Here is a 20,396-nt window from a genome sequence, read left to right on the forward strand (position 1 = left end):
ATTTATAATGTACTTATGACATTATTAATTTATGAATATTTCAATATTTATTTCTTATAATTCTATTCTTTGTAAATCTTTCTGTGCTTCCGATGATACAAGCAAATTTTAATCTCACTTTGGAAATAACGACATTCATATAATTTCATAAGATATTGTTGGCTGTCAAATTTGTTTGGTGTTTATTGATGTATTTTAAAATCTGATTAAAAACATCTTTTTAATTTATGAATATTTGTTTTTATATTGGTTATCCTTAAAAGATTATTATTGCTTGCGGTAAATTCTTTTTTTACAATTTTATGTGCCTTTGATGTTACCATATTAATTTCCAGCAAGCTATTAAAACTTTTAATGTAAAAGGAAAAAATGTTGATTAAAAATGAAAAACCAACAGACCAGAAACTATAAATAACTTGTAAGGCCTAATAAATAATCCGAAAATAGTTTCTTGATTACAAGAAGTTGCTTTTCAACTTTTTGACAGATAACTCCACGTCTAACAATGTTATTTTCATTCCAGAAACTATGCTACATAAGTTTTTAACATGCTTTAAAATATAAAAGTATAATAATTAAGAAACTAAAAATCATTTGTTAAGCCTTTAAAGTAATAAAAAACAGTTTATTGAAAACAAGAAGTTGCTCCAGTTTTCTAAGCTCATTGGCAGATGCTTACACGTCTTTCCATGTCAATTGGGAGGAGCACTCGAAATGTTTAGCCTGACAAACGGACCACGTTCATGCATTGTTCGCGTGCCTTGGTGCAGCGCATTAAAAATTACATGAGAAATTGTTTGGCACAACTGGCAAGCGTTTTTCGGGGCTCGGAGCGGGAATTATGACCCGCGGGGCCAAGTGGCTGTGGCCATTTGGGTGGCGCCTTTTGTCTTTGAAACGTGCCACAGTCGGAGGCAAAAGTCGCAGTCGCAGTCGCAGACGCCAAATGGTGTGCCACATGCTGCGCTCGTTGCCTGCAACGGTTCATGCGCGAATAATATTTTAATTCTGTCGATCAGCCGGCACGTTTCGTCGAATCCAATCACACAAGAGCCGGGCAACCATCGACATTTATGTCCCCCGCCCCGAAACGCCCCAAAAGCCAAGAGGCCCAAAAGCGACGCATGTCACTCCGTGGCCAGGAATAGTGGGTGCTCGACTCCGGCTAATGGGCTCTTAAGCATGTGAGCTGATAAAAGCGACAAAACATTTAACAAGTAATTAAACATAAAGCGCGCCCCACATGACTGCTGCCTGGCTGCCTGGCTGCTTGCTTGGTTCTGCCATACTCCACTGCAACTGGGCCCGAAACTGGGTTAAGGACGCTGCACAGCACTCAGCACCACGGCACCGCTGAGCCACTGCACCACCATCGTTCTGCACTCCACCCCTTGGGACAGCCCCCGCCTTTGGCAGCCAACATTCATTTCGATTTCGTTTGCGTTCCTATTTATTTCGGTTCAGTTTTTGCCGTTTTTCTTTAATTTTTTTTCGGGTGAGTTGTAATAGAGTTGCTGAAATTTGGCATTGTATTTATGGCTCGGGCATTGGGGCATACCAGGCATCTGACCCACACCCACATTTCATTAGATATCCACCCTGGGAGCGGTGATAAATGCGATAGTAAATATTCAAGTTGTTTTTCTGTGAGTGTTATAATTTAGTGTTGATTAGTTTGCGCAAATAAGAGTTATTGATTCAATTTCAATTAAAAGGATATGAATGTATCTGGCAAGCGCCACAGCCCCTCTCGATTTGCTGGTAGAATACCCACCCTAGTCGCCCACAAACAAAAGACTGCCGCAACGAACTTGTTTTGCCGGAAAGTGAGTGAGAGTGTGAGTGTGTCTGTGTGTGTAGTATGCTGAGCATTTTTGGCACCTCTTGCATTGATATGACCGGGTTATTAATGATGCCTAATGAGTGGGTTGGTCCCGACTGGAACTGCTACCTGGGAGCGAGCAGGCCAATTATGTGTCATTTGTATGGACTTGCAAGCCCAGCGACATGCAATTTGGGTGTAGGCTCAAACTAAAGCGTTTATTAACTTATTTTCGTAGGGGAACTCGTACATTTAAGTGTGGATGGTCGAGGCAGCACACTACAAGGGCACCGAGATTTGCCAGCGCAGGCGGCTTTGCCTTCCAGGTGTCTGATAGCCGGAACTGCAGGAGTAACCCGACTGCATCGAGGGAAAAGCTGCGTAAGAAAAACTACAATGTATGAGTGGTGAAACTTCAGGCAATGATCAGTGCAACTCACATAGGACAAAAACGATTACAAGCTAGAGCAAACAATGGACCTCGGACTCTAAGAGGCCTGATCGGAATGATTGTGGGACAGTTGACGCATGGTGAAGGTGGTTTCTGCTGGACGGAACACAATATATAGAGCGGAATTGGGGCGGAATTCATCTCCATGGCATACCTGGTGTGCGGAATCCCTCCTGGATCTTGTAGATCTCGTTCAGTTCCCGGGCACTGCACAATGGCGTGTCCACCTGGGTGGTTTCGTTGAAGCGACCATAGTCGATCTCGTAGGCCTGCAGGTCCTTGTTGTACAGCACCACCGGGTCAAAGCGGTGGCCCCACAGGATCTCGGTGTTAATGTAGCTGGATCTGGCCTGGGTGCTCTGGCCAGTAGACTCCACGGTGCCCTCGAGGATCACCACGATTTCGAATTTGTCCTGCAGCATATCGGTGGCATTCAAGTTGTACAGCGGTGAGTTCTCATCGATCTTGTGCTCGATGACCATGGGCCAGATGAAGAACAGATCGGAGCCGGAGTCGTCGGTGCCGATCTCCAATTCCGTGAAGTACTGCGTCATCACCTCGCCCTCCTTGGTGCTCTTCGTCCGTATTAGCTGAGCCCTCACCCCGGCTCCAATGATGTGTGACTTGCGCATGTCGCCCACCCGGAACATCAGCGATAGGCATCCGTCCCGCTGGCAAATAACCGCGTGCTTGGAAAACAACAAGGTCTGTGCCCGCTGCTTGGCCCTCGTCATCTTGGCGAACACAATGCCGGCCATGAAAGCGGACGACATCACGCCGTAGATGGACTGGAAGCACATCATGAAGATGGCCTCTGGACACTCGGGCGAGGTGGTGCGCACTCCGTAGCCAATGGTGTGCTGCGTTTCGATGGAGAACAGGAAGCAGGAGGTGAACCCATCAATGGCCGACACACAGGGCGCCCAGCCAGACTCCTCTGGTGGATAGAAACAAGGTCATTAATAAGAGCAATGTAACATTTAGGTATCACAAAGCCAACCTTGGTTATCGGGCATGTGCAGCTCCTCCAAATCACCGTGTGTGTAGACGATCAGCCACCAGATGAGCGCGAAGAAGAGCCACGAGAGGATGAAGCTGAGGGCAAAGGCCAACAGAGTCCACCGCCACTGCCAGTCCACCATGGTGGTGTACATGTCCTGCAGAAAGCGAACGCGGCGCCTTTGTAGGTGCTTTTGCACCACATTGCAGTCGCCGTTTTTGAATACAGCCCGCCTGCGAACTCGCCGCATGCTGCCAGGCCGGAAATTGCGAGATCTGCGCACAAAAATTTAAATGATTATTTCACAATGCCTAAAAGTCTGCAATATAAAATTTTATCATAAGAGTGAAGCTGGGCTCTTTTGTCTTTTGTCACTTGAAAATTTTAAATTTCACTTAATTAAAAAAAAAGCAATAAATACTTTAAATCAATAATATTTGTATACCAAAATATTCAAAATTAAACAGAACGTTTAGAATCCAGAATTAAGTGCTAACTAATAGCCCCAAAAAAAGTATAACTTTGTAAAATATTTTTTATCTAAGAACAAAATTTTTTTACAAAACATCTTGTGGCTTCTATTTCTCTTTAAACATATATTCAATTCTAATTTTTTTTCTGCTGACGCCATAATATTCTAGCAAGCCCACCCATAATTTAGCAATATACAAAACTAACATTTACCCAAAATGTAAAACCAGTTTATCCGGAACAAAATAATTAAATTTAAAACTAAATTATTAATTTAAAACTAAAGTTGTTTTATAAAGATAAGCCCCTAGCTCATATTCCATTTCACTAATTTAATTCCCATTTTAATGGGTGTTTATTAAACTGAAGACGTTATACCCTTGATTAATAGACAATTTTTATGAACTTTACAATTCCTAATAGTTGGTACTATAATTATAGCAATGTATATAATTATAAAATGTATATATTAACAGAGCATTTTCGTTATCTATAATTCAAGAAAAATCCTGCGCTGAAATTAGTTAGTAATTTTATCCTCATTTGCCTTTACATTTATATCCCCTATTCTTTAACAACTGGCAATGAATTTGATTTTTATGATTAATGCAAGTGTCAGATGAAATTGGATGTCTCGACATCGTGTTGTTTAATTTGTGCAAATTAAGTGTGCGCATTTGCAGTCGTTTGTTTTTGGACGGGGCACACGAGAAGTGCATCTAATTAACACCGCCAGTCGCGAATGCCAATGTCGCAAGGCAGAAAAATGGGACACATCGGACTACAGATTCAGAGCAATCAGATCCATCCCTGCTTATGGCACTTAATTGCAGCTCACCCACAAATTGCTTGATTTATTACCTCTGCTTGTCACTGCACGGTGATTTAATGGCACTAAATGCAGCGAGCGGTATCAACACCCACATGACCTGGCATTTCTCGGATGCCAATTACCTTAACCCCACATTGACACTGGCACAAGTCGATTAATTGGCATTGTGCCGATTGCATTAATGCCCGCTAATCAAATTTAGAGCTCAGCTGGCTAAACTTATGCCGGATGATTCATCTGCCAGCTTTGAAGTGTGTCGGCACATAATAAACTTATGATTGAGCGGCCCACGCAATAGTCAAAAAAGTAATTAAATAAAACGTTGAAGAAAGTTCCTGGGAAAAGAGAAGCGATATCGGGCGGGAAACCTTTTGGCCAACCGTTTAGCAGGTGACAAGTGTGAGAACAAGATCCCGTCAAGATTTGCAGGGGGCAAAATGACTGAATGCCTGGCCTAGTGAATTGCATTCGTAACGGGCCCCTAAATCAGGCACAGTGCAATCTGTAGCCGCAAAAAAAAAATCCGTACCGTGGGCGTAGCCATATAAATTACAACCACAAACAACGGGCGGCATTCTGCTAATCAGCTAGACAAAAAGCCCAGAAAATGCGACAACGTGACACCGACGCACTGCGATCATGGAGCAACTGTCGGCAAGTTCAAGTTGAATGTCAGGCCCCTTGACGAGCTAATTACGGGCTGGGCGGAAAAGCCAGCGGAACTTTGAGTAATTGGGTAATTGTTGACCGAAGCTCTTATTTTTATATTTTACTTTAGCCCGTTTCCTTCGACTTACAGTTCCAATTTAAATAATATTGGATTTTAATAAGGTAAGTAGGAAGTATGGAAGTAAATTAAATATAATGGAAATCTTATTTATAGTTAGCTTTCAAGTGTTTTTGTTTGCTTGTAAATAATTGTGCTGTTACCACTTTACTTGTTAATATCAGTTTAGGCATCGTTACTCATTCTAACATGCTGAATGGCTAAAATTCCAGCTTAGTTGAATTTAAAATCAAAAGATCGGACATGTGCTTACACAGAACGAACAAAAGTCAAAAAGATATCAGAATTTATCAAGAAGCCTTTAGTAAAAGGGGGATTTATAAGAAATTTAAAGTAAAAAAAAAAGACAGAAATCAACGTAATGTTTAAACTTTGATCCTTGGGAGAAGATTATGGAACGGAACCCACAAAAGTTATATACTTTTCACTAAATATAACTATGTTATATATACGTGTTGGGCTTTAAATCTTTAAGACAGCAACAAATGACTGAAATTCAGATTTAAGGGTGCTCAATTTCACTGCATAATCAGTTTGAAAACTAGTTTTATTACACAGGCTAAAAATTGTATGAAATTAAAGCCCACGGGGCCTGAAAGACCAAAAAGGAATAATCGGTTTTCTGGCTGTAACTTTTCTAATGCGCACCCTTTGGCCAGCGAGTGGCTGGATCCCTTCAAGGCCTCGTAGTAGACGCCCGCCTGCGAGGGCGTGTGCGAGATGCCGCGCATGTACTGGCGCTTCCACTCCTTCATGTGGGCGAAGGTCTCCTCCTTGTCGCCGCCGCCGACGAGGGTTTCGGCATCGGTGCGGTCCTGCAGGACCTGGACATCGCTGAGCGGCACCTGCATCTCTCTAGAGGCTAGACGTTCCAACTTCGCGATATCGAACGAAACTGAAGCTCCTCGACACGCGATTCCGCCCAGGCCAACGTTAAAGTGGTCTGAATTTGCCCAAAAAATTAGAGCCGCTCTAACTAATCGGCACTTATTGACCGAAACACTCAACACTCAGGTAAATAGCTTAGAGAATGGAAAATAGCTGTCACTCACCTGCAGCTCGGTTGGCGCGGAAACGGCTTGCCATTTTGTGTAAGGCCATAGTAGCTGGTCGGCCGATTGGGCACTATGGTGATGGGATAGGAGTGCGGATTGCTGATCACACTGTCCAGCGAATCGGGATCCGCCTCGACGGACTTCTTCAGCGGTTGGGCGGCCTTGTCGCCGCCATTTGCCTGCGTTGTTGTTGTGGCCGTTGAGGTGGGCGCCGCCGAGTGGGTGGAGAAATTGAATCGCATCTGAGGGATTTGCCGATTCAATTAATTTATTTGGCATAGGTAACTCAAGCGTCTAGTGAGCAAACAGAAACTTGTGATAAGTGCAACGCAGGTGCGAGAAATCTATTTTTTTGCCATCAGCGTCAGCTGATTCTCACAGGTTTCTGCGGTTTGCTGGCATAGTAAGCCACGATGAAATCTGTTATCAGCTTTTTAGTCAGTTTACTTTATTTATGATATAAATATTAAACATTTGCCATCCAACTCAACCATATAAATAGCAGAAAATAGCTACATTATTTGAAGACTTTTATAGGCAATTGAATAATTTAAATACCATAAGTATTTACTAAACACTTCCGCAACTCGTTTGAATTTTCACACCTTTCTGAACTTTTCACAAGATTCGAGGCAAGCACTTGAGACTACATTAAAAATGATTGGCAAACCAGTGCACGCACCGTGAATTTTTTATTGATTTTCGAGCGATTGGCACGTTTTGACTTAAGTAATTTTAGCACCTTTAAAATGTTCAATTAATTGACACCTTTAAGCCGATTATTTTTTAGATGGCCATTGTTTTTCTAAATAGCCATAACATAATTCGGACACTTTAAAACGGCATTTAGGTTTAGTAGCGCGAATATACGATATAATAAATATGAAATTATAATTTAACGAGCGGAATTATATCGCTCTGTTTTGCCGACGCGTGTCGGACCAGGAATGAGATGATTTGAGGCCGGGAGATCACAGCCGCAGCCACAAAAGCGACTGTCACAGCGAGATCTGCGGATCGGCAAGTCCGACCAATGGATTAAATGACGGCCGACTGAAAGAATATTTTTCCAACTAAACAAAAGTTGTGAAAAGTGAACAGTGAACAGAAAGCGGCGTGCTGTAAATGAGCACACACACACACGTGCAGGAAGAGAGGGAATTACGTGCACACAACGCACACGACATTTCGCACACTGCAGATCGGTGATGCTCTCACAGATACTGTGGCTGAAAGATACAAGTTGTGGCTTTGCCGCGGAATAAGTTCAATTGGAATGATTCGTAAATTGAAAGCGAAGCGGAAGATAAGTGCGATAAGCTCGTCTTATCTACGAAATCAGAAGGCAGCGACACTTCTCAATGCACTCGACCTTGAGCCCTCAGCGCGGAAGGGGTGGCGCATGCCTGTTATTTTGTATGCCCCTCACGAAGTGTCGCAAGATCGATCGGCCAGGCCGGAAAGTTCTGATTTATCAGAGGTTGTCTCTCTGTTTGAGTAGACAGCGCAAACAATGGCCCTCGTTTGTATCTTGTCTCGAATTCGAGTACAAGGTGTCGTATACGTAATATCCGAGCATTTACCCCCGGACTCACGCGCATTTTGGCTGCATTGGGCAAACACAAATAGTAAATAAATTGTGACGTTAATAGCCGAGATATTGTGACTGTGTGCAGTCATCGGCATCGTCATGCGTAGTTGTTTTTCACGGCATCAAGCCAATTAAAACCGTTCACCGCCACCATAAATCATACTCCTTTGTGATGTGGAATCTATTCTATTACTAATTGATCACCTAAAACAATACTTTAAAATTTAAGGCTGCAAAAACGGATGCTCAGCGGCCTCTGCGACTGTAAGCCTTTTTCTGGGGTTCCTCTGCAGCAGTCCATCGATCAGCTGCCTGGCCTCCGAGCTCAGGACACCTTCCATGCCCTCTGGACATTTGGGCTCTCCACTCATGATGGCCGCAAACACCTCCACCACAACTGTATGGTGATTGCCGAAGGGCAGCACTCCGTACAGAATGTAGAAGAGCGTGACGCCCAGCGACCAGCAGTCCACCTGGTAGTCGTACCCAGCTTCTGCGATCACCTCCGGCGCCATGAAGTTTGGCGTGCCACAGCAGCTGTACAACTTGCTGCCTCGATAGTAGGCGGTCATGCCAAAGTCGGTTATTTTAACCATGTTGAGCTCGCCCGATTCGAATGAAAAGCGCAGCAGCAGATTCTCGGGCTTAATGTCCCGGTGGACCAGCTGCAGCCGGTGCATATGCGCCAGTCCGGCCAACGTGCCCCTCACCACCGATCTGGCATATGCCTCCGAAATGGGTCCGCTCTTGTAGACCACGTCCTTGAGATCGCAGTCAAGGTATTCGAGCACGAAGTACAGGTAAAGCGGCTCCTCCACCGAGTACATCAGCTCGATAATGTTCGGATGCGACTGCAATTGGCGCAGCACCTCGGGCTCTATGTACGGATCCCCAGAGGTGCAGTCCATGTACTGCTTGCTCACCATCTTCACGATGCACTGCGTCCCGCTCTTCTGCATCTGTCCACGAAGGATGAGTGTCCTGGCGTGTTGCACCACCGGCTCCAGTTGGCTAACATACAACTGGATCGCATCGGGCAGCTCGTTGGGCATTATGTGCTCAAGGCTTTCGCCGACAATCCGACGATCTTGCCAACGCCTGAGCGAGGCCAGCAGGCGCTGGAATTCCTTGTTGATGCCATACTTGACCCACACCAACTCCTCGTACTTGCAGCAGCATATCACGGTGTCGCCTTCGACGAAGCAACCCAGAGAGGTCATGGGCGACCCTTGGGCGCCAACGATTTTCGTGATGGCCGATGGAAGGACTACGTGGCGACTCAACGCCTCGGTGACCCCTTGCAGCAATGCCTCGAAGTCCTTGAAATGGGTCCGAGAGACGGCCATGGTGACGCCCTTGAAGAACCGGTCGCCGTTTCGCAGGAAGCACACCCGCATCGCCTTCAGGGGGTGTGGCTGCAGCCGATGGGCTAAGAACATAGTGTCCCTGAAGAAATCGTAAGACAAAGAATGATCTACAAAACTAACAATGTAGAAAAAAACTAATTTAAAAATTGTGTGACTTTCTTGGAAAAAAAACGATATGTAAAGTTGTGATACCAAACTAATTGTGATTCCCTAGCCTTTTGAAGGCGATCACTTTGCTGACTGGGTTTCCATGCGGCAGAAAAACGGGGCACCCGTCTCAATGCTCTTCCGTCATTCCCTGCCCCAGAATAATTTACGATCCACTACATTGTGAATGGCAGCCGTCGACGCGGATGAAGAGCGCCAAAGCCGCTGGTATAATTGAATAATCAGCTTTGTCGCCCAGTTGATGAACTCGCAGCTGCCCCCTGAATAATCCGCATGGGGGCCACTTAACCCGCGTCAAGTGCAAATTTGTAGTCCATCATGGTGGCACTTGGCCATCCTGGGGTGTAATTGGTTTTCCAATCCACGCCAGTGCTATTTCTGTAATCGATTCGGTTGACTTTCTCAATTAACTCCCTGCTGAGAGATTTGTATATTTATTGCTAAAATGATGCGAAATATTAAGTTGGGCGGCAGGGCATCGGATTTTATCTGGTTCACTTTTGCCTTTTCCACACCAGTCTGCTTCACACCACATCAATTTAAATATTTTATCATTAGTTTAAGCCGTTCGTAATTTTTCACGTGAGTAAAGTGGTCTTGTAAATTAAATTTTCCATACGATCTAAAATCTGGGTTGAGTCTACGCTAACCTCGTGTGGTTTATCGATGACCAAAACCACGTGTATCGTATATCGTGTGTAAAATTCATGTATACATAAGGCTTGGTGTATTTCATTTATTTATCTTTTATCCTTTTATGGTATACAGCCACACTTGGAAATATTATTTCCAATTCAAATTCAAATTTAAAGTAATTTAAAGACAGAATTTTGTTCTTTTCTCTAATTTCTGTTGAAAACTAAAAATGAAAAGTTTTGTATTTACCTACTACTTTTTTTTAATAGCCAAATATAAAACTGGTTTAAAATAGGTTTCCCCACAACTCCAGAACAAAGAATACGAAATTAATAGTAAAATACTTTTAATTTACAAAAACATCGAGTGTTAGATGTTGGCATTATGCATAAGACAGACTCTGACTATTTACACCTGGTTATTGTGGATACACGTGTAGTAAGGAAAGATATCTTGACTTTGGGTTATGAGAGTGTGGGCAGGTGTTTGTGAGGGTGTTGGTGTGGATAAATGCTGGAACACTTAATAACTAGCTGCTAATAATATAGCTAAACATATAGCTTACAAATCCTACAAACTACGAAAATTGTACAATGAACTTTTGCAATTAAATATTCTGGTTTTCGCGCGATCTTTCACAAAATGGCAATACGAAATTTGTGTGTGTGAGGGTGAGAGTGTGGAGTGTGTGTGGTGTGTGTGGTGTGTGTTGTGTGAGGGTAAGTAGATGTCATTTTTCACATGGCTGCACCATTATAATGCTGATACATCTCGTCCCAGAACCTCTGACGCTCCGGCTCTGGATTCGTCTTCATGGCCATGTTGGCCGAAATGTCCAGGTAGTTGAGACTGCTCATCACATTGGTGGGATCGATAGGTGCCCATTTGGTGGTCAGGATGGGATCCTCAATGTCCGGCGTGGGCGAGCTGTAATAGTTATAATGATAGTTATAGCCAAAGAATTACTATTTTTTTCCAGGCCACTCACCCGTATTTGGCGAAATTCGTCCACATGCGCACCATGCGGTTCTTGACCTGCACCTCCATCGACTTGGGATCCAGACTCAAGTTGAAGAATCCGAACTTGAACAGGTAGCCCAGCTCATCGCCGTGACAAACTCCGGGTCGCGGAATGCCCAGCATCCGTTTGTAGAGACCCAAAGCTCCATCAAATGAGAATCGGTACATGTAAACCGGGGCATTGCCAAATTTGGCATGATTTCTGGCTGTGCGACGAATGCCCTGCAGGAACATGAGATCCGTGAGGAGCTGTCAAGGAGTTATGTTGTATATTTATTTATAGTTTACAAGAATACAAGAAGGAAGACTCACCGCTATCATCTCGTCCACCGATTCAATCCCAACATGCTTGCTGCCCAAATAGAAGGATCTGATCTCACGGGTCACTCTGTCATGGGATTGTGTCACATTCAGATCCTGCGGCACCAGCCGACCAAAGTCGTTCTCAATGATGCTCAGCAATTGGGGATTCTTGCGCAGTCCTGATAAAAATAGTAAATAATATGAATTAGGGGTTCTTTTAGATGTTCTAAAGACTGAACTTACTTCTTATGAACAACATGGCCTCGTGTGTGTTGTAGCCGGTCATGTAGGCCACGTCGCTGTTGAAGTTCTGCGAGTGATACATATCGCTGGGGTGCTGGGTGAGGAAGGGCTCCTCAAGGAAGTGCTCCTCCTGCGAGTCCTGATTCCAGTAACCTTCCACAACGGGCACAAAAGGCAGACCTATGTTGTTGCGCTGATCCTCGGCTGTGATTGTGGTGGGAGCCGCCTCCACAAGCTTCATGGCCGGAACTCTGCGCAAAAAGTCCAGTATATCCTCCGTACTATTGGCGCCCACATAGCCCAGATTGGCCGCCAACCGAGCAGCTCTTTGACCTGAACTGGCCGACATGGACCACGGATTCAGCGCAGAACCACTCTGGGAAATTGCCCGGTGGAAAAGTCCCTTGGCCTGGGTCGAAAGAAGGAGCAGCTGGACGGATGAAGCTCCGGCTGACTCTCCGAAAACGGTCACCTGGCTGGGATCGCCCCCAAAGGCAGCTATATTATCACGCACCCACTTGAGGGCCAGCACCTGATCTTTGAGACCCTGATTGCCAGGAGCATCGGGTCCGGCCGTAAGGAAGCCCAGTGGGCCCAACCGATAGTTCAGGGTGACCAGGACTATGTCCTCGGCCACCAGGTAGTCGGGTCCGTAGAGGAAGGAGTTGCCGGAGCCGAAGGAGAAGCCGCCGCCATGCAGCCACACCATCACGGGCAGCTTGGGCTGCTCCCCGGACTCCTCTTCCTTGGCCATTCGAGTGGTGAACACGTTAACAAACAGGCAATCCTCATCCCCCTTGAAGGTGTCCAAGATCATGTTCTTGTGCGGACAGCTCTGACCCTCCCGAGAGGCATCACGGATACCAGACCACGGTTTCTCCGGCTCCGCAGCACGGAATCTGGAATAAAAAAGATTTTCTTGCACCCAAGCTCATATTTGTAAGCCAAGAGTATACTACCTTCGGGCTCCTGTGGGTGCTGCTCCATATCGCATGCCCTTGAAACTGTAGTAGCCTCCTCGCTCTCCAGATCGATATTTCTGGTAGCGACCCCTAACTTTTCCCAACGACGTGGTGGCCACGATCTCACGCTCTTTCTGCGAATGAATATGGCAAACAGTGTTAGTCTATATATAGTTGCTATGATTTGGTCGATTATGATAGTTGAATTGAAATTGTTGAAGAAATCCACTTCAAGGCCTTATAGTTTGGCTGCCACTTGCAAGTGCAAAAAATCTGAGTTGCGCAACCAATTTGCATTGGAGTGCGAACTCGAATAGAACCGTAGAAGTTAGAAGCCCAGTTAACGTTGTGCAATCGCTCGGTCAATGGCCAAAATTTCAGTTCCCGCCTCCGTTCACCTGCCAGTGGCCAGGTCGGGGTGTGTGTGTGTGTGTGTGTGTGCAAATGTCAGCTCTTTCTTTGCTATTGAGTCGACCTCAGCCCCAAAACAGCACCTGCATCCATGTTTGGCCAGCTGTCCATGTTCAAGTTGAGATTTGATTGGCCATTACTTGGCCATTTTGGCCATTTTGGCCACTTTGACCACTTTGGCCGCCCAAAGATGCTATAAGTGGTTGGCATTTGCCGAGACCGCGGTTCAAGGCCGATGGCAACACAAACACTCACCCGCAGAGATCGCACCACCTCCTGGACCACTCGCATCGCCCTCGAAGGCAGCAGTTGGACAAGTGAATTCGGATGCGAGGTCAGGGTCTTCCAGGCCGTCGTCTCCTGCAATTGCAAATCCATAAAAAATTTAAGTATGCACAGGGAAAAATGTGGTCTTTACTTATGATATATGTTAAAACTGCCACGGAGAATCACATTAAAATATATTAAATATTAAAATAACAATATTTTGCCTTAAATAATAGAACACCTTTTAAAAGCTTATGATCTTAAACACATATATATTCTGCGAATTTGAAAAACCTAAAAAAGACCCAGTTACATTAAAAATAAAATGTAATATTAATTACTATGAACTTAATCCATTAAGAACAAGATTTTGCCTTGATTAATAGACAACCTTTAGGAAACTTATGACTTTAAACAAATAGATACTCTCCAAATTTGACAAACCTTATCAAAACCAATTTTGATATTGAAACTAAAATATAATAATAATAAATATGAATTTAATTATTTATTAATGAGATTATGGCTAAACAATTAGACAATCATTTAAAATGTTATGAACTAAAACAAATTCACATATTTCAAATTTTGCAAAACTTTACAAAGCTGATACAAATTATACAATTAAAATTCGCTGAATAAAAAATATACTTTTGAATTTTAAAACATAAATTTCAATAATTTGTTAACCTTTTCTTTACCCTAATTTAATAAATGTACTTATATGTTTAATGAGAAAATTTGGTGTGTAATTTTAATCAGTTGCTATTAAGTTGACAATGATCTTTTTGGCCGTGCAGTTAATAGCAATTTACAAAACATGCAGCGGCGCTTTTTGCAAAAGCTAGGGCCCAGAGTACAAGTTCAGCGGGCTCGATGACAATTTTTGGGGCTGTCCGATTTGTAAAGCGGCGTTAACTGCCAACTGCCAACGGGCAACCTTCACCGACTGCGACGCTTAATTGAAATGCCATTTGCATAACTCAAATACTCTGCTGACGGCACTTAGGCAGCGGAATTAGCAACGGCAACAACGCGGGTCACGTGCTGCCAGAGGAAACGCCAATCTCGATTCCCAGGCCGAAATGGGCCTGTTTCTGGCTGCGAATCATGACACAATTAGACGCCATTTGGTGGCTGTGGAGCACCGAGATTCAAGTTCACCTCCAACAGTGTTGTTATGCTAATTACGTGTGCTGTATGCGTATACACTAACTTGGTGGCTATGCGCCGGACTGCAAGACCAGCCACGAAATCGCGTTCAATTGCTGGAAAGGCATACAGATTTCGTTGTGTTTATTTTGGCAGTTTTGTGTATACTGTGTGGTGTGTGGTCTGTGGCCTATGCTAATGTGGGTGTAGCTGGTTTATAACAGTTTCCTATCTATATTCCAATCGATGTTGACTTTAATTATAACTGTTTAATGCGCTTGTTGGCCGCGTGTGTATTCGATAACAAAACAAACTCCGGCTTAAAAGGCGCTTAAGAAGTGGGTCATTGTTCAACGCATAAAGCTCAAGAGTGCTGGGAAAATAATTAAAGTCTGCCAATCAATCTTGGTCTTCGATTCGGCGGCGTTTGCCATCCAGCTGCAAATCACCAATATGCAAATGAGTGAGAGCAGCCACATCTGTGGTTGCATTGCGAATCTCGCATAATAATATTTTCGCCGCTTACAATGCAAACATTATGCAATGGGCGCTTTCACGCCACGCTCGACAGCCAAAAATAAAAGCGAAATAAAGTGCATGTAGAAAGCCAGCGCTGCAATTGTTGCATAAGAACCCTATTCGATACGAACCGTGGTAGAACGGGCCATTTGGAGGATTTGGCGCATGCCCAGTGACCCGGAAGAGTTTTCGTTTTTTTTTGCCGCATTTTCCGGGGATATTGTCGTCGTGGTGGCGATTAAAAACGACGCTTCAGCTCGCAAATCTTGCAATTCACCGCCATCCGAGGCCTCAGCTGCGGGGGACTTTCTCCGCTCTGTGACTATGATTCGATGGCCGGATTCGTTCGGTCGCTGCACACAAATTGCCAAGACAATTAGACCGGTGGCCAGCAAAAGAGCCGCGATCGCCGCTCCACGGGCCCAATTCCGGGGACATTGCATGATGAAATTCGGGGGCAGGTACAGGGAACGGTGTACTTCGAACGGGGAACTCCGCTTTTGTTTTATGCAACCGTTTGACAAATGCACTGGAACGCTGAGGAGCCGTAAACTTTGATTTATTGAACTCGCACTGGTGGAGTGACACTGGCCGACGAAACAGTCAGCGCAAAAAGTCTGAGCACCCGGGATCAACGCTTCACGCTTCCGACAGCAACTGTTGCACTTTCGACTGTCTGAAGCCTTTTGAATTAAATTCCACTTGCTCCTCGATTTTCCTCAATTTTTCGCTATGGCATGGCAGTCATTAAAGTACCGTGTGATTTAGAAAACATCGGGTATTTGAGACTGACTTTTGAATATGTTTGATTTATGTTCAGACTTTGTATTATTCAAATTTTTGCATATTAATTCAGTTTCCAATATTGTTGGCGAAGCATATGGTACAAAATGAATCAATTTCTAAATTAAAATATATTCTTTTTTTATTATAAGTGTCAATATTTTTGGAAATCTTAATGGAAGTCATTTCCTGGGTATTCCCAATTCGAATCTCCGCCCAAAGTCAATTTTTGCCATCTTGTTAGAGCTGCACTTGTTACTGTCTGTCTGTCGGCTGTTTGGTGTTTTAAATACATTTTTTGGTTTGTTTTCTTTCTTTTTTTTGTATTTGGGCTTGTAATCATTGTTTTTTATGGCCGGATTATGTAAGGCACGCAATGGTTGAGTGTAGACATTTGGCCATTGTGCGCTCGTGCATTCTGTGTTAGTTGTACCGGCTTGTCGTTGATGTTGGCCTTTTATCAGTCAATGTTATCCGTCCGGCAAACGGAAATGTTTCTAAAGTTTAATTGCCTAATTGAATAAATAATATAATAAACTTTTCATCTAAAGTGTAGGATCGAAGGCACAATGCAGCCCACATTTCTATAAAAAGAGCATGCACATATATTCCAAAAGTCATTCACTGCATTGGCTTTTGAATTAATTGCATTGCCAGAGAGATTCGCATTCAGTTGGGCTTCTCAGAAGGCCAGCCACTATTGCTGTGGCCCACTAGACTTCTCCTGCCCCTGAGCACATGTTTTGGGCCACTGGCTGCCTAATTGGCCGGTGCCAACAAACTATTTGCTGGCATTTTTCACGCGCCTCACTTCCCCCATAAAACAATAGAACCGCGAAGCATTGCGATTGACCAGTCTTATTTGCTGTTTGGTGTGCCATAAAGTCCATTAACAGGCACATGTAAATGCAGTGGCCGGCAGCCAGTCAACTTGGCCAAAACGACAAAGCATTTGCCCGTAAGCAGAGACAATGGCTACTTGTGGCTGCTGACTTCTGCTCAGGTGTTGAATTACTTTCGGGGCGGCAACAAATTTGCGACACGATGTCAAAGTCACACAACTGACCGAGTCAGCCGAAATGGCCAAAACTGGCACGCTTTGTAATGCTTCTTTTGTCTCTGCTTAATTTATACGATTTTAGAATAGATCTAGCAAATATTCGGTTATATATTCCGCTGGAATGAGGGAGGGGTTCTTGAACTCACCTTTAGCTGATTCGAGATCTTCCCAGCACGTGCTATGGCCGTGCCAAAAGTGGACGGGGCTATGGCAATCGAGGAGCTGACATCGCAGAACAGTATTACGCCCAATCCCAGCAGGAGGAGGCTTAGAAGTGGCTTAAGTCCGGCGGTTGACATCGTGCGTTTGCTTTTCGACAGGCTAAACAAATAGGAATAATGCATTAGGCGATGGCCCGTGTTATGGCCAAGACGTGTGTTTGCCAAACGTCAATGTCCAAGCCGAAAACGAAAACGAACCGAAATATCGAATCGAAGTGCGCAACGCTTCTGAGCCAACTTCTTGGTCAGGGCCAAGACAAAGACGCGAATGTCAACAGATGGAGAGGCAGCTTTAGATGCCGCTCTTGTGCTTGACTCCACTCCACACTCAACTTGGCTCAGAGCCACTAACTTGGCTCAGTGGTCTCAATTTAAATTGCTTGCCATTATTTTCGAATTTGCTCACTGTGCTTGTCTTGAACTAATACAGACATTATTCAACTTTGTTTTGCTGCTGTTGTTTTTATTGCGGTGTTTTTAATTTTTTCCTTACGAGAGGTCACTAAATATTTTGCATGCGCACAGGGCGTATGATTAATTAGTAATTCATATGGCTCTAAGTTTATTCCAAATTATGGCGTGTCTGCATATGAATTTGTTTTATTTTTTTACATAAAAAGCGCGACTCAATGACAATGGACTAATTGAATGACAAGACCGGAAACCAGGTCGAGAAGGTCTCCAAGAAGCTAACGACCTTTTTTTTGTGACACCCATAAATCTGTTAATCAACCGAAAATGGAAAAGTTTTGCCCACCCAGCCAGGGTGCTAATTATAGTTCCGCTTCCTTAACAGCAGAGCTTAACTTGGCCATATCGAAACGTTTGGCCAATAAGCACGCCCCCAGCAAACCAGTAACCCAGAGCCACTTCCTTCTTTTTCGAAAGCCACGACATTGCTGTCGGCCTCTTTTGCCCGGAGCTCTCTGAGCCATTTGCAGTTGCCACAATGCCATGGCAACACTTGCACTTTCCTTGAAAGTTGTTCAACTAGCTGCACATACAGAGAAACTGAAAGAGAGAAAACTGCCAGCCGATCAGCTGTGCGCTTTTCTCTTGGCCATAATTCAATGCTGTAAAATATGCCATTATGAACACAAGAAATGTATGCAAATTTAGCCTCGATTTTGTGCAATGCTGAATACCAATTGGTAACGAAGTTACCAAGTTGGCTGGAATCCAACTATTCCCATGGCAGAATGTGGCTATTTTGTAATGGCCAGGCCAATTGAAGAGCTGATGGCCGAAATTAAAGAGAGCTTGCAAGAGAGGGCCAGGTTTTTGCCATATAAACGGGTCGGGAAAACTCAGGTGGGCGGGGGGAAAAGCAGCTGACGACCAGGAGTAACTGGGATTGGGATTCGGGGGCCGAGATCGGGGTGGAAGACTTGGCCTGGAGCCGGCCAGACGGGCTTGCGATGCCTTACGTAAGCGGCGAGCAAAACAAAAAAGGTAAATATTGAGTGAGAAAATAACAGAAAATAAAGAAACGAAAAAATTAAGCCAAATAGCTGAGAGAAATGAAGAGATAAGCCCCAAAAAAGAGAGGTGTGAGAAAGCGAGAGTTGGCCGAAGATAATGGCCCAGTGGCTTTTGGCGTGCGCCGTTTAGCTGTCAATTTCGCTTGACCCATTATATAAAAGCAGCCGGGCCTGGCCAAAACGGAACTAATTCAAAACTATTTTCAAATTTGTCAGAGCCATTTGAAAGGCATCTGCTTAAGTGTAAGTTGGCCCGCGAAGTTTCATTAACAAAAGCTGGCTGTGCAAATATTTCACCAGCAAACAGACAAATATTTGACACACATATTTTTCTTGAACCCTGCTCAATGACTCAACAAGATAGCAACTGCAGTGCGCAATTTCCAAGCGATTTGTCGGCTAAGCGTAAATATGTCAACTTAATAGACATCAATCAGCATTAAATCGTTTGCTTTGATTAATTCTGGGAATTACTTTGTACACTCTTAAGCACTGAAACACTTTTCGCTGCACTGTGTAATTGGCTTCGTGTGTTGGGCAAGTTCAAGTTTGTGGCCCGCCACTTCGATTCGATTCAATCCGATTCGACTTCTTTCGATTTCGATTTCGGTTTCGGACTCCTCGCGTACCGGAATATCTCGTGCTCCACGTTCGACTGTCGCCGACAAACTGAGGCTGCGACTGTGCAGCGGTGCGCTTAAGCGTCAAATTGCTCCGGCTTATACCTTAACCCGCTGCGGCATGCAAAGCATGGCCAGCCTTCTGTTTGATCTTTAAAAATGGTTTAACGACATGATTTGAATTCGCAGCTAATATAACTTTGTCCTAAAAATTCTTTGCTTGGATCTTTTTCTAAGGTAATAACCAGAAGAGCTTATTTTGACTACTACTCTTTGACTACTTTACCCCTTTTAAGTTTTTTTTAAACGTTGTTATATTGATTAAAATTTATCGATTAAATTCAATAGCTTCTTAGATTTACAAGTGTTTTATTTTATGTAATGATTACTGAATAATGATTACTGAATATATTATAACGACGTTTTGTTTTTTATATTTTGAGGCTAATAACAATGATTCTGTAAATACATAAATAAAAAATAATTTCTTTTCAGTTAGTAGTGAAAAACGCTTAAAAAACTAATGACTAAAAGGGTATTCCCTCGGCGAGCTTTATATTAATTTATATTCCAGCTACACGATGGACACTAGATTAACAGTTTGTTTGAATAGCTGCATTTCTATGGTCTTAAATTATGGCCGTACTCATTTCGGGTCCGCAGACACGCCGGTTCACGCATAATTATGCAAAATTATATTTCTATTTCAATTTTGGCAATTGGTGGCCTGCCCATAACAAGCATATTCTTGGGTCTGCCCGTCCCCCTTTTTGGGCATATTTTTGGCTCACATCTGGAGCTCGGCTCGTGAAATTATAGCCGTTTATGAGGCCCGCGGAAAAGCAGTTGACACTGGGCTTAGAGATGGCCAGTCTCGTTTACCGTTTGAGATCAAGGATGCAACTAATAATCTGTGGCACAACAAGCCAAGGCAATGCGATTTGAACGTGGAAAATAAACTAGCCATTGGCAATGAGATGACAACTGTAAAGTCGAGACCGCGAGCGTAATTTAACGTTAACAATTAATGGCAGACGCCGGATGGAAATGAACTTTTCACGAAGCCCGACTAATTAACACAGCGCTTGCCCAAGTCTTTCGTCGAGAAACTTAGTTGCAATATTAGCGGAACAATTAAGCGGGGGAATCTTCGCCAGTATTTCACTAATTAATC

General features: G+C 43.9%; 3 protein-coding genes across 11 annotated transcripts; all 3 read right to left on the reverse strand.

The window, feature by feature from the left end:
• Nucleotides 1-2,021: 2,021 nt before the first annotated feature.
• LOC128263045 (G protein-activated inward rectifier potassium channel 3) lies at nt 2,022-7,496 on the reverse strand. 6 transcript variants are annotated; one of them, XM_052997728.1, is made up of 6 exons: nt 7,101-7,495; nt 6,416-6,660; nt 3,274-3,548; nt 2,428-3,210; nt 2,263-2,366; nt 2,022-2,199 (listed from the first exon to the last, which is right to left on the reverse strand). In XM_052997728.1, the coding sequence occupies exons 2-5, from the start codon at nt 6,658-6,660 to the stop codon at nt 2,311-2,313; spliced, it is 1,359 nt and encodes a 452-aa protein (XP_052853688.1). In that variant the 5' UTR covers nt 7,101-7,495; the 3' UTR covers nt 2,022-2,199; nt 2,263-2,310. The 6 variants fall into 6 exon arrangements, with proteins under 6 accessions (XP_052853688.1, XP_052853680.1, XP_052853672.1 ...); XM_052997720.1 differs by having other exon boundaries at nt 2,263-2,369; XM_052997712.1 differs by lacking the exon at nt 2,263-2,366 and having other exon boundaries at nt 7,161-7,496.
• A 675-nt stretch (nt 7,497-8,171) lies between these two features.
• Nucleotides 8,172-9,959, reverse strand: LOC128263073 (serine/threonine-protein kinase GD17699). Its single transcript, XM_052997762.1, has one exon. The coding sequence runs from the start codon at nt 9,446-9,448 to the stop codon at nt 8,234-8,236; it is 1,215 nt and encodes a 404-aa protein (XP_052853722.1). The 5' UTR covers nt 9,449-9,959; the 3' UTR covers nt 8,172-8,233.
• Nucleotides 9,960-10,509: 550 nt separating this feature from the next.
• On the reverse strand, nt 10,510-19,370 carry LOC128264380 (esterase B1). 4 transcript variants are annotated; one of them, XM_052999828.1, is made up of 8 exons: nt 19,232-19,370; nt 17,047-17,221; nt 13,375-13,479; nt 12,706-12,842; nt 11,747-12,645; nt 11,513-11,682; nt 11,169-11,449; nt 10,510-11,107 (listed from the first exon to the last, which is right to left on the reverse strand). In XM_052999828.1, the coding sequence occupies exons 2-8, from the start codon at nt 17,197-17,199 to the stop codon at nt 10,918-10,920; spliced, it is 1,935 nt and encodes a 644-aa protein (XP_052855788.1). In that variant the 5' UTR covers nt 17,200-17,221; nt 19,232-19,370; the 3' UTR covers nt 10,510-10,917. The 4 variants fall into 4 exon arrangements, with proteins under 4 accessions (XP_052855788.1, XP_052855792.1, XP_052855785.1 ...); XM_052999832.1 differs by lacking the exon at nt 19,232-19,370 and adding an exon at nt 19,077-19,224; XM_052999825.1 differs by lacking the exon at nt 19,232-19,370 and having other exon boundaries at nt 17,047-17,684.
• Between the last annotated feature and the right edge of the window lie 1,026 nt (nt 19,371-20,396).

Source organism: Drosophila gunungcola, chromosome 3R (assembly GCF_025200985.1).
Source record: "Drosophila gunungcola strain Sukarami chromosome 3R, Dgunungcola_SK_2, whole genome shotgun sequence".
Taxonomy (NCBI): Eukaryota; Metazoa; Arthropoda; class Insecta; order Diptera; family Drosophilidae; genus Drosophila; species Drosophila gunungcola.

Excerpts from the sequence above, each read along its gene's own strand:
- LOC128263045 (XM_052997712.1), bottom strand. The coding sequence starts at position 6,660 with ATGCGATTCAATTTCTCCACCCACTCGGCGGCGCCCACCTCAACGGCC. Across the intron at positions 3,211-3,273 it reads GCACATGCCCGATAACCAAG|AGGAGTCTGGCTGGGCGCCC; the intron begins GTTGGCTTTGTG and ends TCTATCCACCAG. Across the intron at positions 2,200-2,427 it reads GGAGGGATTCCGCACACCAG|CTTTTCCCTCGATGCAGTCG; the intron begins GTATGCCATGGA and ends TTTCTTACGCAG.
- LOC128263073 (XM_052997762.1), bottom strand. The coding sequence starts at position 9,448 with ATGTTCTTAGCCCATCGGCTGCAGCCACACCCCCTGAAGGCGATGCGG.
- LOC128264380 (XM_052999821.1), bottom strand. The coding sequence starts at position 15,500 with ATGCAATGTCCCCGGAATTGGGCCCGTGGAGCGGCGATCGCGGCTCTT. Across the intron at positions 12,843-13,374 it reads AGGTGGTGCGATCTCTGCGG|AAAGAGCGTGAGATCGTGGC; the intron begins GTGAGTGTTTGT and ends ATTCATTCGCAG. Across the intron at positions 12,646-12,705 it reads GCACCCACAGGAGCCCGAAG|ATTCCGTGCTGCGGAGCCGG; the intron begins GTAGTATACTCT and ends TTTTTATTCCAG.